This window comes from Triticum urartu, chromosome 4 (assembly GCF_003073215.2).
Source record: "Triticum urartu cultivar G1812 chromosome 4, Tu2.1, whole genome shotgun sequence".
Taxonomy (NCBI): domain Eukaryota; kingdom Viridiplantae; phylum Streptophyta; class Magnoliopsida; order Poales; family Poaceae; genus Triticum; species Triticum urartu.
The window spans coordinates 613,466,728-613,484,876 of NC_053025.1; the positions used below are offsets into that span (position 1 = coordinate 613,466,728).

General features: G+C 43.7%; 2 protein-coding genes across 4 annotated transcripts; one reads left to right on the forward strand and one right to left on the reverse strand.

The window, feature by feature from the left end:
* The first annotated feature begins 1,372 nt into the window (after positions 1–1,372).
* LOC125553232 (inactive poly [ADP-ribose] polymerase RCD1-like) lies at positions 1,373–7,092 on the forward strand. Its single transcript, XM_048717037.1, has 7 exons — positions 1,373–1,689; positions 3,998–5,185; positions 5,384–5,625; positions 5,732–5,808; positions 6,208–6,393; positions 6,493–6,588; positions 6,715–7,092. Exons 2-7 carry the CDS (start codon positions 4,155–4,157, stop codon positions 6,790–6,792), a joined length of 1,710 nt encoding a protein of 569 aa, XP_048572994.1. The 5' UTR covers positions 1,373–1,689; positions 3,998–4,154; the 3' UTR covers positions 6,793–7,092.
* Positions 7,093–9,334: 2,242 nt separating this feature from the next.
* On the reverse strand, positions 9,335–17,423 carry LOC125553231 (beta-fructofuranosidase, insoluble isoenzyme 4-like). 3 transcript variants are annotated; one of them, XM_048717035.1, is made up of 10 exons: positions 17,267–17,423; positions 16,953–17,062; positions 16,798–16,876; positions 12,930–13,053; positions 11,861–11,869; positions 10,896–11,767; positions 10,637–10,795; positions 10,092–10,333; positions 9,883–9,976; positions 9,335–9,800 (listed from the first exon to the last, which is right to left on the reverse strand). In XM_048717035.1, exons 2-10 carry the CDS (start codon positions 16,967–16,969, stop codon positions 9,612–9,614), a joined length of 1,785 nt encoding a protein of 594 aa, XP_048572992.1. In that variant the 5' UTR covers positions 16,970–17,062; positions 17,267–17,423; the 3' UTR covers positions 9,335–9,611. The 3 variants fall into 3 exon arrangements, with proteins under 3 accessions (XP_048572992.1, XP_048572993.1, XP_048572990.1); XM_048717036.1 differs by having other exon boundaries at positions 16,798–16,852; positions 17,267–17,422; XM_048717033.1 differs by lacking the exon at positions 16,953–17,062 and having other exon boundaries at positions 16,798–16,852; positions 17,267–17,368.
* Positions 17,424–18,149: the final 726 nt, after the last annotated feature.

Here is an 18,149-nt window from a genome sequence, read left to right on the forward strand (position 1 = left end):
TACTAATGTCCCAATAGAATGTTCGTCGAGCTTGCTCAATAAAGCGCAATCCGCGTCACATTCGGACTCCAATAAAGATGAAGACTTGTCTAGCAAGACACACTAAAAAGGGCGCTTGAATACTAACATGCTAATTTTTTCTTTAGGAGCACAACAACACAAAGAACACATCCTAACCTGGCGCCCACATCGAAATGCCTCGCCCCACGCATATCGCGGGTGTTAGTCCATCCGAGATCAAAAGCCATGAAGAACACCTTTGGCTTTATCGGAAGCTTCGGTTTCCAAATCAAAAGACATGAATCGAGCCACTTTTGTGCGGGCATGGTTCCTTCGTTTTCAAAAATATATAGCGTCTACAACTTCTTTTTTCTTCCCAAATGTCATACCCGGTAAAGCCCGAGCAAATTTGTCAAGAACCATATAAGCGTTAATACATCCAATTTCAACATGAAAAATAAAAATTAGGTGTAGTGAGGTATGCCTTTAAAAGAATAGTGAGTTTTTCTACGGGCTTATATACTACTTTCTCTGTTCCTAAATACAAGCTTTTTTTTAGAGATTTGAATATGAACTACATACAGATGAATATAGACGTATTTTACAATGTGGATTCACTTATTTTTAGAGATTTCAATAATGGACTACATACTCAAGATGGCAATATTTCTCATGGGGACGGGTACCCGTGGGGATTTATCCGTCATGGAGCGGGGATGGTGTATTGTCTGGTGGGTACCTGTTAGTCTCACGAGGCGGGAATGGGTATAAAATTCCCCCATGGAGACTTCATGAATACCCAAAAACTATGCCATGCGTACTACAAATGCAGGATATATAGATTAATACCTAGATATTTCACACAATTATTTTTCTCCACCTCTCCCAACAACCATGTCTTCTCTAATCTCACCTATCCCAGTCAGCTTTGAAATCCCCATGGATACCCGACGGGTACTGGGTACCCGATATTAATGGGGATGGGGGGCGTTTTGTCCCTGTAAAGCTTCACGGGGCTCGCGGGTATGGGGATTGGTGGAGATCGGGACGGGGTGGTGGAGTCATCCCGTCCCTGTTGCCAACTTAACTACATACAAAGCAAAATGAATGAATTTACACGCTAAAATATGTCTATATACATTCCTTAGCGAGAAAGAGAGCGGGATTGTGACGCGATAAAGAAAGACCCATGCCGTGGCGATGAGGACGAGCAGCGGGTCCACGCCCCCCTGCAAGAAACCACGCACCCCCACGGGCTCCACCCTCACGCGCACCCCGCTCCCTCACCCTATCTCACGCCAGCCGTCCGATCCCGCCCACAGAACCCATCCGACGGCCGGATCCGCGCCTCCCCGCGGTCGGCGCCCGGCTAGATCTACCCCGACCCTCGCACCCAGCGCCGCACCGCCAGTCTCTCCCCCGCCCACCGGAAGCCGCAGCGGCCACCGGATTCCTCCACCCCAACCCGGCGACCCACCCACGGTAAGGGAAGGGAAGGCACATGCCGCGGCAGATAGCGGCGGAGGCGGCGGCTTAAAAGGGCCTCTCCAGCCCTTCCTGTACCCCCACCCCAACCCTACCTCGCCGCCGTATCTCTGATCTGAAGAACCGGAGGAGCGCAGTGGAGTCCTAGTCCGTTCCCGGCTGCTCCTTTCTACGCCCCGAGCCCGCCGCGATGAGCCTCCGCAGGTATAATCCCTCCTAACCCCTCTTAAATCTCTCTACCCCGAGGATGCGTGCTCTTCGGTGGCTGCTTGGATTGGATAGCCATTTCTGTGCTCCAAGTTCAGTTATCTGTGTTGGGCTGGTTCAGATTGCTTCGATTTGATGCTTTTGCTTCTTGTGTAGGCGTTAGTCAGGCTACTAGTTGTTATGTGGTACGATCTAATTATTCGTTGTCTGCATACATGTCATGGTGTCGCAGCTAGAGTTCAGTTTCTTGTGCTGGGTTGGTTCGGTCGGCTTCAGTTTCATTCATGCTTTCGCTCATCGTGTAGGCATCGTGCTATGGGTTGCTCTATGGGACCTAACTATTCAGTGCTCGCATACATGCCATGCTGTTGCATCCTAGCTAGAAATGACAAGGAACAGAGTAGAAGCTAGAGTTTTTGTTTGGTAGGATGGGATGGGAGCAACAGCGCGGCGGTACCAGGCGTGTATGTCTGCCTTGTGTATAGCGTTCCTGGTAGCTAGGTTAGCAAAGTAGATCACATACTTGCTGAGCATGATTGGTTGGCGGCTTGGCCCCAAGTTTACACGAGATGGCCCGTTGGCGCGCGAAAAGTTTACCGTTTCGCGCGCTGGTCCCTGCTGCTGCTTCATATTGATTGATGCGTCTGCGTCTTGTGCAGACATCTTGTGTTGAGTCATTAAAGTGTTCTAAGTACTAGCTATGTAATATGCTTGCGTAGTCAGGGGACAACCTTGTGTGATGTGATGCATTACATTTCGTGCTAGTGCAGCGCCAAAATGGTCGGAGATTCAGTAAGCTAGAGCTTTCCTTCGGTGTGTACTAATTAATTGTAGTTTCCTGCATAGCCGTTACCTCGCTAGACGACAGAACAAGTTACGTACTTTGCTTTAACGTGTTTGGTCGGTGCTGAGTATTGGACATTTTTGTGCTCAAAATCCACCCTTGTGCGCTCGAGCTTGCACGTGCTACTTAAGACGTGTGCTTTGATTTTTCATGCACGGCTTGCATATTAAGTTAATAGGATGCATGTAACTGCTAGATATTTACATATTCAGAAACAACCTTATATGATGCTTTCCGAAATGGTAAAAATGAACTTTGAATGCCTGTCTAGTGCAACGCGTGTCTGCCAGCTGGATAACATCATAAGTTGCATACTGACTAAACAAATGTTAGAAGTTTGATGTGCTGAGTGCTACGGACTAACGCTGCTTACCTAATAGGCACAACAAGCTTTGTGCACAAGCTGTCATCATCCAGCCATTCTCAAGACTAATATGGCGATGCCTTAAGGGGCTTTTAATGCCATGGGATTATACTATGGCCTTGATGTTGCTGTTTTCCCGACAGCAACAATGGTGGTTTACAACCAGGCCACAAGCCCGCAATGCTAATGTTTGTTGCAGCAGCAGCAGTGTTAGCTTCTCTCCATCATTGTTCGCTGCTGAGCCCTTATGTGGCTGCACCAGCAGCGTTCCTGGTTGGAGCAACGATGTGAAGCTGCATGGGTAAAGAGTCACAAAGGCATAATTATTCGTTAATAATTGTGGTATTGCACCCAGTATTATTCAAGAAAAAGAAAATTTCATAGACTGACCAGAATATCATACTCCATATAGCAAGATCGACCAACACCTACCTTTTTAGTCGTTTGCATATCAGGTCATATGAGCTGGCAAATAAACTGTATTGTTATTAAATGGGAAAGCACCACTGGCAAGAGCACCTTCTTCCTAGATACTAATCTTTAGCATCTGTAAGCGTCTAAGACAGGTTTTAACAATCTATCATCCACTTACAAGAAGTCATTTCTATCAATGTAAAGGGTTCATGTTTAATGTTTCAGGACAGGTTAATTCCATGAATACTCAACTAGTTTTTTTTTCAGAGAAACAGAACATAATCATAATCATATTCATTTCATATTCTTATGAGTTTCCATGCGCCATCAGTATTTATTGGTGAATTTAGTCCCGAGGAAACTCACACCCCTTTGTGATTTGCAACTTACTACTGCCAATGGTAATCCTTAATAGTTAACACTTCATCCGGAGAACAAAATGAGCACTGATAACATCTCCAGGTTGTTTTTACTTGTTAGTTGAAAGCCTTAGTGAATCATTGAGCTAATATTGGTGTAGATTGCTATTTTCTTTTCTGGTGATATCTTTCCATGGTTTGGTTCTGCATGGTGTGTCATGAAAGAAATACATAGATTTGTCACACAATACTTCTTTTTTTCCGCCACCCATGCTCCCCCCTCTGTACATATCTTTATTCCTTTTTTTTGTGCTTATGTCCCAGGTCCATTTCACTTACCCTTGTGGATAACGTGGCTCATTTTCAAGTTACTTTTGTGCTAGCACAATCTAACTAGCTAGGTTAAGCTATACTGTTTACTTGGTGGTGTAAATCTGTAAAGAAAGTCAATACTTAGTTTTAGTCGAGCTTTGTGTAAAATATGGAAAGGAAGGCTGGAATGATACTGGATGAACATGTTCTGAAAGCTAATGATCGCAAGAGGAAACATGAGTCTGCTGTGAAGATTACTGGCACAGATGATTCTGCTGAGGTCTCTCAGCATGCTGATGGTTCTGCTGCCCTTAAGAAGTCTAAAATGACCTCTTGTGCTGGCCATATTCTGGAGTGGTATAAGAACTTCAAGACAAGCGGGTTGCCGGTGCGTGTGCTTTGTTACCACCAGGGTAAATGGAGGGATTTTCCAGAGCATGTTGTGAATCTGGTACAGCAGGACTTCAAGTTGAAGAGGCCAATTACTAATGCTGTATTCAAGAACCAGCAAGTCCTGTTGGACTTTATGCACATGGTCTGCATTGATTCTTCGATGACCACAAACAAGCCAATAGCATGGATTGATGTTCATGGTAGCCGCTTCTTTCCAGAGTTATGTGCTGGACTGGTAACATCTAAACCATCTCAGCATGGGAAAAGTGACCCCAGTGGTAAATCTGAAGCTGGTGAGTGTGCTGGGACTTTGATTTTAACAGCTGGAGCTGAAAGCTCGAGTTCAGATTCTGTTGATGCAGTACTCCCTCATGCTAAGAAGGTACATAATTATGCTGCTGTTGAAAATAAAGCTGGTCCTGCAATCTGTTTGAAGGAACCTGCTAGTGGAAACATACATGCTGCTACTTGTAAGCAGAAAATTGGCCAACCTGTTGATTCAGCTGTGCGCAAATTATTACTTGAAGGGGCAGGCCAACCTTTTAGTGAAGAAAATATTGTTGGCATCTACAGAACCCCACTGGTAGATCAGCAAGGGCGGGCTCGCTTCAATCTTTTCCAGAAGGAACTTGAAGTCACCAAAATGCATCGTGGGAATGCAAATGTGCGCTATGCGTGGCTACCTTGTTCCAAGGATGCTATGGAGGAGATGATGATGCGTGGTGTTCTGGAAGTTACAAAACCAATGCTGGGGCCAATGTATGGCATTGGTACACATCTTGCTCCAGCGAACTGCGCCAAAACTTGGTAAACACTTGTTCTGTTTCTGATTAATCTATGCATGTTAATCTAAACTTTAGGCCATACGTCCATCTGTTCAAAAAAATTCACTGCAACAAATAGAATATTTGTTTGTATATATGCATCTTTAGGTTTTCTGCTGGATTGTTCTTGCTTTGAATATTCAGTGGTTTCTTATGATCTTACTTGATTATTTTTCCACAGTGCCAGCTACTCAGATATTGACGAAAATGGCATCATGAGGATGATGCTGTGCCGTGTTATAATGGGGAATGTTGAGGTTGTACTTCCTGGATCAAAGCAATTCCAGCCAACCAATGAAAGATTTGATAGTGGCGTGGATGATCTTCAAAAGCCAAAGCACTATGTCATATGGGATGCTAATGTGCATCGACACATCTATGCTGAATATGCTGTTGTTATCAAAGCACCTTCCATGACCAATGGTACTACTACAGCCACTCTCATGGTTCTTGATTTTATCTGTCTTTCCATTTTTCATTTTTACTTCTGTGTTGTTTACACAAGAGAATTCATTTAATATTACTGCAGAATACTTGGCTAGAGAAGATACTGCATCCAACGTATCTGAGATAAGAAATTCTGGTTCAGCAGAAAGTGTAATCAAGGTATTCCTATTATGTTTAACTGGTTACAATCATATCTCAGCTTTGGTACACATTGTGTCTTGAATGGACAGCATGTTGATACCCCACACGTATAGACTGCTGCATGTTTGGTGTGTATTAGATAGGTGTATTCAGATAGATTATTATCTACCATCTTATGGCCGTTGGCCTTCTTTTATCTACAAAATATGATTAAGCATAGATTTGAAAGTTGTTGGCGTGCCTGTTAAGGATTGTCATAATTTGCTTCCAAGCTTGCGATGGAACGGGGCTTTCTTGTACTTATATGCACTCCATATGGATGGACTCAGTAGTTAGTACGTACTTAATTTTGGTGCGACATTTTACTTGGGAACATTCAGCTCTTCATATTATTTTTTGGTTGTTTGTTGTGATCAGGACGATAGTTCCGAAACCATGGCATCTCCAGCTGGTAAACAACAAGCACCCAGGTTTGGGCGTGCTCCAACTCGAAGGCCTCCTACTTCACCCTGGATGCCCCTCCCAATGCTTTTTGCTGCCATCTCCACAAAAGTTCCCCGTTCTGACATGGACGTAATCCATGGACACTATGAAGAATTCAAGGTTGTTAATGCTGTTTTCCTTCTGAGATACTGTACTTGGTTACAGTTATTGTTCCCAGTCAACATGCTAAATGTGATGTGCCTGTTGATGTTCCAACAGAGGAGAAAGATAAGCAGGCCCGAGTTTGTGGGACGACTAAGACAGATCGTCGGCGACAAGCTGCTGGTTTCTACAGTAATGAGGCTGCAACCTAAGGTACTTGAGACCATTAACGCTAATCCTCCATGTCGTGTGCATACATTCAAAGTCTTTCTCATCGTATGCAGTGTAGCCTGTTTTGTTGTGCTAAACACTTGCTCGTGTTGTCCATGACGGTTGCAGGTGGTGCCACCCATGGCAGGTGCTGAAGTGCTACCAAGAAGAACACCCGGCACGGGAGAGCAGCACCTCCAGAAGTAGCAGTTTGTCAATATAACAGCTCGTGGAGCCGCTCCTAGTGGAGAGATAGAGAGAGTACAAGGAAAGCCGTTAAGTTATGCGTCAGTTGGTTATAGACAAAACTAGTGAGTAGACTGTGAGCAGCCTGTTAAGTTGTTTGGTTCCATCTGGTTGGTCTCTTGGCGTCAGTCGGTAACTGGAAACACTCTGTTGTAGCCGCTGCTGTTGTGTGCAAATCTGTTTGCAGCTTGTACTGTACTATACTTGGTAGATTTGTTGTTTTAATTTTGAGCTGATGAACCTAGCATAGAATTGATAGAAGTAATGGTGAGTTTTAGTTGGCTCTAGATTTTCTCTCTTTTGCTGACGAGCCTAGCATAGAATTGATACAAGTAATGGTGAGCTTGACTCGGCTCATGTGATTTCCCCCTTGGGGGCCGTTGCTTCTTCAGCTCCTGTTGTGTTGGAAGAAACATGGTGGGAAGACAAAATCCAGAGTTTTCTTGTTTCTTGGATCCAACCACACCAAGAAAAAGAAGCAATCTTGGTAGCAGGCATCTGTCTATCTCTCCAAGGTAGTATCTATCACAGCATACATTATTGCCAGGCCTCCGTTGAAGAGATTTCTGAGGCCTTTGGGAAGACAAATTCCACTCTCACAAGCACGCACCGTTACAGATGATGTTGTTATAACCTTGGTGATACTTGCATCCATTGCTTTACTTGAATTCCTACAGCTATTATTTTACTGGACATTGGGGCAGAGTATCATTTATTTGTCAGTCTATCAGAGAGCAGGCAAGATTCAAAAAAAGAAAAGAAAAGAAAGAAGCGTGCACAGAGGGTAACTTTTTTGTCATGGGGTTGAAGGAGTTTCTTGTCAAGATTGCTGTGTGTCTTCTTGCCAATATTGGCGTGGATCGTGGGATTAAAGGGGTTTCTTGCCAATATTGGCGTGTCATGTACTCCCTCTGTAAAACAACAGTGATCTAAACGTTCTGATATTAGTTTACGGAGGGAATACATCAAACAACGACCACTGGCAGCACAAGCTTGGGCAGTACTCATTACTTGATTCAGTCAGCTGCAATCCTAGTCCATGAGCAGGTAAACTCTCTCTTAACACACGCACAACGGTGCTACTCGTACTTTGGAGAGTTGTTTTTATCTTTTCGACTGGGTGTTCCAGCATCGCCTAAATGATTAGGCATCCAGGGCCCACAAAAGAGCTGGGAAATCTGTGGAGTTGCCTGATGAAGTATTATCCTCTCCCTTATACGTACTGGTGCTACACTAAGCAATGGGAAATCTTCTTTACAGTTACAGTAGAATGGAGCACAACACCTCTTGTGGGCCGCTTGTCAGTGGGAAATGCACCCACATCCAAGCTGGTCCCAGAGAAAGCAAAATCAGACTCACACTATTTTGACTTGGCACATCGCAACATGGTACTCTGAGAGATGCTAACATTTTCTCAAGATAGGGCAGCAAAACCCGCTGAATGTTTAAGCATTGCCACAAAACCGTCGAAAGACAAAACTGTCAAAATACTCTTCATACTTGGTGGTTTTTTGTGCCAAAGCTGCTTCTTCCTGGGCATCGCGAGCATCAAGCTGGAGGCGTGTAACCAACACTGCCGCGTGCATAGTTTCGTTCTCACTGCTTTCCCTTTCTGTGAGTGTGTTTAATTTCTGCTTGTCTTAATAAGTGGCATGTGCTGCTGTTTTGTACTTGTGGTGTAGGTCCGATGTCTCTTAAGTCTCAACATAATTGGCTTTTCTGTAATTTGTGATTGATTGATTGCTTACACTCATCCTGCTGTAATATAATCTGACTACTTGTGGATTATACTATTGTCCGGCTTTACATGGATATACCATTAAATCATTTTCTTGTTGTAGGTGATCTAGCGTATATTCACAAGCTTGGTCAGTGTCCTGCCGATTACAAGGGAACCGGCCAGATCATTTGTCTGCCCCAGTTGACAAATAATAGCATAGTTTCTTCTGGTAAGTGAACCTATTCTCTTGATTACCCATGGTTGTATCTGCTGCTATTTTGTGGACGGCATGGATTCCAATTGAAAGTTCTGTGTTTTCATTTTTTTGTTCAACCGCGATGATAGTTTCCAAACCTTGGCATCTTGGTCTGATAAACAGGCACTCGAGTATGCCTGTTAATGTTAAGCAGGCCCGGCTTAATGACAAGCTGCTGGTTTCAATCCTCCGGTAGTAAGCCAGCCTACAACACAAGGTACTTGATCAGTTATCCAAAGTACTCATGTGATCCAATCCTCCGTATTGTGCGCGTACATTTGGAGTCTTTTTCATCATATTCAGGGAAGCATGTTTTTCATCATAAAGAGTCACAGCCTGCGAGAGAATAGACATGCTTCCTAATCTACGTTCAGAACCAGCCTCCTTGCAGAATTATTATGCAAGGGTAAGGCTGTCTAGAAATTCCCTTCCTACTCCAGCTTGTGTGGGAGTTTTCAGCACTGGGCACGCCCTTTTACAAATAGATGGTAGAATCATAAAAGAATTAAAGAAACGACAACTCGATGTGCAGAACTGAAGCAAGAGATGTCCTTAATCCATATCATTCAGGAAACACAATGAGCGGCACCATATCTCACAATCTCGCAAGCGCAAACGCATTTTCCGTCATGAATTCTCGCATGCACAAGCTCACACTATTTATTCCAAATCTCTGCAAATTTAAATCGTAGCTCGCCGGCGTCTACTTCACGCCTCTGCTTCAAAAACCCATGCTAAATATTGAAATCAACAAATGACTAGATTTAACTCCAATCACATGTCACATAGAATTGCTCTTTCGTGTTAAACGCTCACTTGCGCTCTCCTCATGCTCCATGCCCTGAGCTGAGGCACTCTGACCGTGGCACTTCCATTGTTAAAGGCAAACATGTGAGGGCCGCCATCATCATTGACAAGCGCCACCGGATAAACTCTAGCCATTATGCAGACCCTGCCACCACCTCCGAAGCTCTCCACCGCCGACCGATCAATCTGCACAGAGGCGTCCATTTTTTTAGTTCTGTCATGAAGTAAATAACTGGAGAAATTAATGAAGCAAATCCTCCCAACTCACCAGAGTTCTGAGAGAGATCTTCCTTTCTTTTTCAAGGTCAAATTCAAAGAAGCCTCCATAGGCTGGTGTGTACAGTCCTGGTCTCAGGGAAGACCTATGCAAAGAAAATGAGAGAAATTTCTTTTTAGTTTCCTTCCAGACATCAATAGATAGGCATTTATGGAAACCAAGGCTAACCAAAATGAATGCAAAAAAGCATAAGCACTAACCTTCTTAGGTCAGTGCACATGAGGATCATGTACTTTTCCTGTGATTTGTAAACTCTGAAATGCACAACAGTCTGCTCCTCCATGTTGTCGGAGGCCAGGATAACAAGTCCAAATGGCCCTATGCCACCATGAACCGATGCATCAGCTTCCCGGCACTGCTTCGGAGCGTCTAAAAGCCAGGAAGGATCAAAAGGTTCGGCGTCATCGATGGATGTCAGCTCAAAATCTATCTCGACGTCAGCCTGTTTTTCCAAGAAAATTATGTGCCTGGTTAGCCAGACTTGCTCTAAGAAAATACACAAAACACATAAACCTAAGAATATATGTGTGTGTGTGTATATATGCCTATCTTTCTGTTGACAGAAATGTATCATGCCAGTAAAAAGGGTCATGTCAAACATAAAGATATTTTTTTACTTCAAAAAGGGTCATGCCAGTAAATGTAATATCCCTTAAATATATAGCTTTTACTGGCATGACCCTTTTTGAAGTTAAAAAAATATCTTTGGAAGACTAAGTAAACACGTTTGTGAACATGAAACTACCTGCAAAGTGTCAATTCCCTTAATCTCAAATAGATCTCCCTTCTTCAGCTCTAGTCCCTGATGGTTGATTTCATTTCTTCGAAGGGACTCAATCTCTTCAACTGGCCATTGCAACAACCGCTTGCCATCGCTGTCTAACCAAATTGTCCTGGGGATTGACTAAATATAATAAAAGTGAGGTTAAAGATGTTACACCGATTTGTTAAATCATTATGTCAATATGACGCAATTACAACCAATTAAGGGCAGATTTTCTTACATGGATTCCTGCCCAGCCTTTTGCAACATCATCTGAAGAAGCATCTGTCTCGTTGCTCCAAGCCCATATGATCCTCCTACCCTGTTTTGAGTCAAAGAACGATTTTGAAGCATAGAAATTTCCATAATCGATCCTCAGCCACAGCCGATAGTCGTCTATGACAGTATCTGGCACGAAGACATCACGTTTGAGATCATAAACCCCAATCATGTACTTGTCGCTGTAATCCATGCCCATTTTGAGGACATGCTTGGCGCCATTAGGGATTGCTGAAGACATGTCCAGTCCACCGTTACTTCCCGACAATACCGCGAAGAAATCCAGGCACTCCCACATGTCGAAGGAATTGGATGAATACAGCGGGTGTTCAACACTATTCCAATTCAAGAAGTCTTCACTCTTGTACAAAAGTGCAGTACTGGAGCCGTTCAGATCAGCACCAACTGCTATTCTCCATAGTCCATCTGGTCCGATCCAACCAGTTGTCGGATCCCTGAACTGGCTCGAGTTCAAGCCTGGTATGACCGGTTGGATCACTGGGTTATTGCCTGCTTTGGTCCATTCCCTGAGGTACGGATCAGACCGGTTTTTGGGAAGCGCAATGTTTTGGACCTGATGCTTCTCCATGTTGATGAGACCAGTGTATGTGATCGCTGGTTGATTACCAGGTAGAATTGTGGCTGAGCCGGTCCAGCAACCGCATATGTCACTTGGGGTATCCGGTACTAGTACGGGTTCAAGACCGATCCAGTTGACGAGGTCTGTTGAAACTGAATGGCCCCAAACTATGTTATAGGAGAGACTGGGACTGTTGGAGCCATCGGGGTTATACTGGTAGAACTCATGATAGATGTCATTGTAGTACATTGGTCCTGAATTTTTTTTATAAAGGTAGTATAAGATGTAGAATGCTGCAATTTTTTCTCCTTTTTATTTAAAAGTGGTTGTGCCGGAGATATTCATACCACTTGGATCTTTATTGTTGTCGCAGATTTCCAAGGAACGCCAATCCATCAAATATATGAAAAAGTGAGGGAATGTCGATGACTTGCAACAGATGTACAATTAATAGGATATGATTACTCCAAAAAAAAAGGATATTACTATTGGTAAAACAGGACCAAAGATATTCTAGATTGCAAAACATGTTGTTTTAAATGGATTCAAACCATAACACCCTTGTTTCGGCTTTATGATTTTATCTTGTTTTTCTTTGTCGCCTTGTTTTCTCTCGTTTATCTTTACTTTTAGTGCCTATGCTTGGATCAACTCCACCTTATTTTCCCCAATTGACATACACCCATTCCCTAGATACCATGTCACAATATTTCTCCCTCATTTCCGCTACACTTAAATGATTTATATTGCCTCTGTACCTCCAGTTACAAAGCAAACTCTATCCAAATAAGATGGAAAATACAAAAAGTCTTGAAGCCTCCCGGTTCTATAAAAACAAAATCTACATAAATATCTCGGTACGTAGTTCAAATGTTTTGCATAAGCTCCAATTAAAAATTTTGCCAACTTAGCCAACTTTTACGATTTGGGTTTTGCGGAAGCATCTAAAGAACAGGGTTATCATCATATTATGGTAGTATTACTTGAAATCTAACTGCATCGCATTACAGTGTGTGCCTACTTTGGGCAACATTCAGCAACAGATTTGCATAAGTAATCAGGTGCCTACGAAGCTTTCCCTGGCCTGTAATTATTTTTGACACAAAGAAAAGTTCATAACGATACAGGTTCATAACGGTACTACTGTAAAAATATTACTCCCTACATTTAACAAGTATATTGGCATACCAAATTTAGATTGGCTAATAGGTTTTAACTTAGCCTCCCCAGTTAGGCGAAACCCTAACCAATTTTATTTTTCTGTGCGAGTTAACCAAGTTTTCTTTTACCAAGAGAACAGATAAAGCACACCAAATCAGAGACTATATCTGATTGGTCACGAATAGAAGTCGACAGAAAGCATAGAGGGAGCTTAAAAAGAAAAGAAAAACCAGAGAGGTAAACATATATACATACCATTCATCCAGTTCTTGGGAGGCTGGAAGTGGTAGGCAGTCCTGTACCTCTTGCTGACAATGGAGGGGATTTTTGTTGACGACTGTGAGCAGAAGAAGACCCCTCCATTGCTGCAGGGTCGTACCTAAGAAATTTGGGGGCGGACCAAGCTGAAGTTAATTAGGCTCGATCTACTTATAGAAAGAAATTAGTTAGTAGGAGTACTCATATAATCAAGAAATTATTAGTTAGTTGTCTCTTCAGCACAACTGAATAAATTGTAGAAACTAATAGAAAGTGAAACGGAGAGCGAGTACGTTAATCCTATATACCTATATACCTATATACCTATATACCTAAGAGAGTCATTCTCACTAATTTATTTATCTTAACATGCAAGCATGCCAAATCACTATACAATTATGAATGGGATAAAGCCTACCTCAAGATGCAATCATGCATGAAAAAAGATCCACCATAACATACAACCATGAATGGGGAAAATGATTTCTATTCAATTGTTGAATATAAGTAGAATAATTCATATGCATTAGAGGTCATACTACAGAAAAATCACATGTCGCCATTTGGCTAGCTGTAAGCCAAGTGTAAAAATATGAGTACTCGGCTTACATCAACATAAGCCGAGTATCAAATGAAGGACGCACGACAAACAAAAAGTACTTGGCTTACATAGTTGTAAGCCGAGTGACTATAGAAAATGCTCTTGACTTATATGATATACTTGACATGATATAAGCACTCAGGGGGCCATAAAGGCAATGCCTAGTGATAAGGCTCCGAGGTCCGACAGCTTTACCGGTGTGTTCTTCAAGAGCTGTTGGCCAATCATAAAGGATGATCTTATGAAGGTCATCTCCATCTTCTCAAGTTTGCATGTTGTGAACTTCCAGTGGCTCAACTCCGCAAATGTGGTTCTGTTGCCAAAGGAGGGGGCTGAGGTGATCACGAACTTTAGGCCTATCAGTTTGATCCATGCCATCGCCAAGATTGTGGCCAAGGTGATGGCAATGAGGCTCACCCCATTTATGAACATCCTCATATCCCGTGCTCAGAGTGCTTTCATCAAATCTTGGTGTATCCACGACAACTTAATGTATGTATGCAACTATGCTCGCCGACTACAACAAACAAACACACCATCGCTTCTGCTCAAGTTGGACATCAGGAAGGCATTTGATTCAGTTAGATGGGTATATCGGCTTGACGTATTATAGGGAAGAGGTTTTATTTCGAAGTTTCGTGAGTGCATCACGACTCTATTTCGGACATCTACATCGATGGTTCTCCTCAGTTGTATTCCAACAGTCCTATTCAGCATGGAAGGGGCCTCCGCCGGGGGGGGGGGGGGCTTTGTCGTCCATTTTGTTTGTCCATGCTATTGACCCCCTACAACAGATCTTGGATGCGGCAACATAGAATGGAGATCTACACAGATTGTGTGGCCATGGTGCCTTCCTTCGCACCTCTCTATACGCGGCGACGCTGCAACTTTATTGGCGCCTATCAAAGAGGACGTGGACATGCTTGCAACCATACTTAAAAGCTTTGGGAACGTCACTGGCCTAGTTACGAACATTCACAAGAGCTTGGTGCCCCCTATTAGATGCTCCAATGTCGACCTTGACATAATTTTTTGTGCCTTCGCGGCGGCTCATGCTCAATTCCCTTTGCCGCGCCTTTGGCCTTCCGCTGTCCACTCATCGTTTGTGGGTTGTGGACTTCCAACATTTGCTTGATAAGATTGCCAGAAAGATCATGACTGGCCAGGGAAAGTACATTACGATGGCTGGGAGGAGCACGTGGGTAAAAGGTCATCACTTCACAGGCCATCCACCACCTCATTTCGCTTGTGGTGCCCAAAGGAACGATGACCACCATTGTCAAGTTGCAACGGGCTTTCCTATGGGGAGGCACAGATAAGGTTTCTGGGGGGAAATGTAAGACAAAATAGGAGAAGGTTTGTATACCCAAGGACATGGGCGGCCTAGGCATCCTGAACATGGACAAATTCGCACGTGCCTTGCGGCTTAGATGGCCTTGGTTGGTTTGGAAGGAATAAGATAGAGCTTGGGTTGATTTGGAGCACCCGGGTGATGAAGAGGATATGACACTATTTTATGAGTGCACTTCCATCACTATTGGCAATGGGCAAAGGGCATCCTTCTGGCACTCCCATTGGCTTGGAGGTCGGAAGCCTAAAGCAATTGGTCCCTCCATTTCTGCAATTTCAAAACACAAGAATGACACCATCCTTAAGGCTATGGATCTCAACCGGTGGATTACGAACATCAACACAAATTTGGGGCTCACAATTCAACACATCCTTGAATACTATAATCTTTGGGTTGGATTATGAGAGGTCTTCCTTGATGAGGAGGTGGACGACGAGATCGTTTGGAAGCTTTCGCCTTCCGGTGAATACACAACATCATCGACTTACAGAGTTTAGCTTGACGACTCCACTGCATCGCAAATGAAACCGGCTGTGTGGAATAATTGAGCGGCACCAAATCATAAATTCTTTGCTTGGCTTATCATTCAGGATCGTGTTTGGACGGCGGATAGGCTCCAATGAAGAGGATGGCCGAATGGTGGCCTATGCCAATTATGCAAGAGGGAGCCAGGGATGGCGGCGCACATCATCTTACGTGTCGATTCACGATGCGCATTTGGGCGGAGATCAAGACTTGGATGGGGTTGACTAGTGTGGACATCACCGACTAAAGTAGCTTCGACAACATCAAGGATTGGTGGCACCACATGATGGGCGTCAAAGCCAATGTGAGAAAGGGCCTCACATCTCTCTTCATGTTTGTTTCATGGGAGATTTGGAATGAGCGGAATGCAAGAGTGTTTAAGGACGTGTCCTCCACGCCAAATGTAATCACGTCTAGAATCAAAGCCGAGACCAGGCTTTGGAGTTTGGTAGGTGCCACGCGTTTGAGTTCTCTTATACTACGAGAGTAGGCTAATCGGGTTCAGGTCGTTTATGGATGGTCGGTCATGTAATTCAAAACTCTTCTTAACTAATGAGATGAGGCAAATCGTTTGCCTTCATTCTGGCATGAAAATTAAAGCACTCGGCTTACATGGAACTCCCGGCAACGATGTTTGCCACGTGGCCGCCGAACGGCTAGCGTGACGGTCGTTGGTATAAGCCAAGTACACTCCCACGGTACTTGGATAACAATTACCATTTTTTAAAGCCGGACCGCCATTGGTTTAAGCCGAGTAAGCCGAATGGGGCCACTAGGCTTACACGTAGTCCATGTTTGCCCTCGGCACTCGGCTTACAAATGGAACTTGTCTTACAGCGGACACGTGGCTGCATGACGTCGCCTGTGGGTGAAAAATTAAGCCGGGCAAAATGCCCTCAGCTAACAGCAACATTCGGCTTACTCATACACCATCAGTGCACTACTGCCCTCGACTTAATGTGACATCATGACACGTGGCGGCAGGCCGTTGGCCCTGGTTGGAAAATTAAGGCAAGCGGCACACTCGGTTTACCGTGGCCGTTAGTCTCAGTCGGCCGTCATGTAACTTTGTTTGGTGAGAGCCTCTATATTTACTTCAGATTATTTGTAAGCCAAGAGCCTCTATATGAAGCTGAGAGCCATAAGTCGAGTGCATCACTCAGCTTTTTTTTTTCTGTAGTGTCATTTGTATTTTAAATTTTGGTTCTTATGTTTTCAGTCCAATTTTCATCAATCAATTCCCGCTGCAACGCACGTGGTATTCTCTAGTTAAAACAAATGGTTGGCACCATCAATAAGTATAAGGCTAAAGTCCATTTAATAAAGAAAGGAGGGGAGCTAGCCATAATAATTAGAGTGAAGTGAGTGAGTGAACATGGCTTATTTACCAGGATTTGGAAGAGAACGCTGGTGGAGAACATACACGCAAGGCCAGCAAGCCAGCTGCAACAGCAGAAGATCTGGAAACTAAATAATCCGAAGAAACAAATCGACTCAAATAGTTAATGAACCTGACAAACAATCGAACAATGCATGAACTTACACTGTGAAGACAGACATCAAGCAAGAGTGAGTTCACAGAAGACATCATCCAGCCAGCAGGAGCATACAATCCAGTAAGTTAGTCAGACAGACACTTGGCAAGTTCTCCGTCTGTAAAAATAATATAAGAGCGTGATCTAAACGCTGTTATATTTCTTTACAGAGGAAGTACAATCCAGTAATAAATTACTAGTATGAAACAGAGGGAGTACAAATCAACCAATGAAGCTGGAGCTGGAGCGAGCAACAGGGCTGGGCTGGGGTCCGGACCAGGGAGGGAACAATTAACTAAGCAAGCAAGGAAGAATTCCTCACCTTGCACGGTCATCGCCATCCTCTCCGGCGGGCGGCAGAGCACCACGCAAATCGAGCTTCGCTGTTTGAACGAAGAACATCGATGTAATAATATATATTATGAACTGGGTGCGTGGGTGGGTAGGGGCACCCGTGACTGACATGCAATCATAAGAATATATTATGAAGAGCGTGGGATGCATGTTTCTCGTCTGACGCTCAATTTGTTTGTATGGCCGGCATGCATGGGTCCGCTGCTTCATATTGTTTTCGTCTTACCACGTAAGATAGGGCCCCAGCAAAGTAAATTACGGTATTGGCGGTACGGCGGTAGTTGTGCTTCATGGATCATCCCATTCTCCACCTGCCTAGTGAGCCGTGGAGTTGTTGCTGTCATGATCACAATTGATGCACTTGTCTTGTCACATTTGTCCCGCCCGCCCAACATTTTGTCAGGCAATTAGGGAGACTTTGTTTGAGCTTGATCCAAACTATTCGTACATCATAGGGCCTTCCAGTTTCTCATCCATGGTGAGACGGACCTTTTCTTTTTCTTATCATACACACATCAAGGTTGTACTAAAAAATACACTAAGGATGTATTAAAAAAACATGCATCAAGGATCAAGTCGAACATCGATCCATTGTAATCATGTTAGAATGCATGTGTCTTACGTTCGCATGTGCACCGGTCGATGCACACATTTTCAAATACGTATATAAAGGACGAATATTTGGATATGGATATTCAAATACGTGTATACACATGAAGTGCGAGATTTGGATGCATGTATGCATACACACGAATATTTGAATACGTAGTTGCACGAAGCTTCGAGGATCAAATCTAAGATCAATCAGCATGTTGGCTTGCACGGGTATTCAGATATGTACGCATGTGCGA

Excerpts from the sequence above, each read along its gene's own strand:
- LOC125553232 (XM_048717037.1), top strand. The coding sequence starts at position 4,155 with ATGGAAAGGAAGGCTGGAATGATACTGGATGAACATGTTCTGAAAGCT. Across the intron at positions 5,186-5,383 it reads GCGAACTGCGCCAAAACTTG|TGCCAGCTACTCAGATATTG; the intron begins GTAAACACTTGT and ends ATTTTTCCACAG. Across the intron at positions 5,809-6,207 it reads CAGCAGAAAGTGTAATCAAG|GACGATAGTTCCGAAACCAT; the intron begins GTATTCCTATTA and ends TGTTGTGATCAG.
- LOC125553231 (XM_048717033.1), bottom strand. The coding sequence starts at position 17,346 with ATGTTCTTCGTTCAAACAGCGAAGCTCGATTTGCGTGGTGCTCTGCCG. Across the intron at positions 10,334-10,636 it reads AGGGAATTGACACTTTGCAG|GCTGACGTCGAGATAGATTT; the intron begins GTAGTTTCATGT and ends TTGGAAAAACAG. Across the intron at positions 9,801-9,882 it reads AGATCTCTCTCAGAACTCTG|ATTGATCGGTCGGCGGTGGA; the intron begins GTGAGTTGGGAG and ends GCCTCTGTGCAG.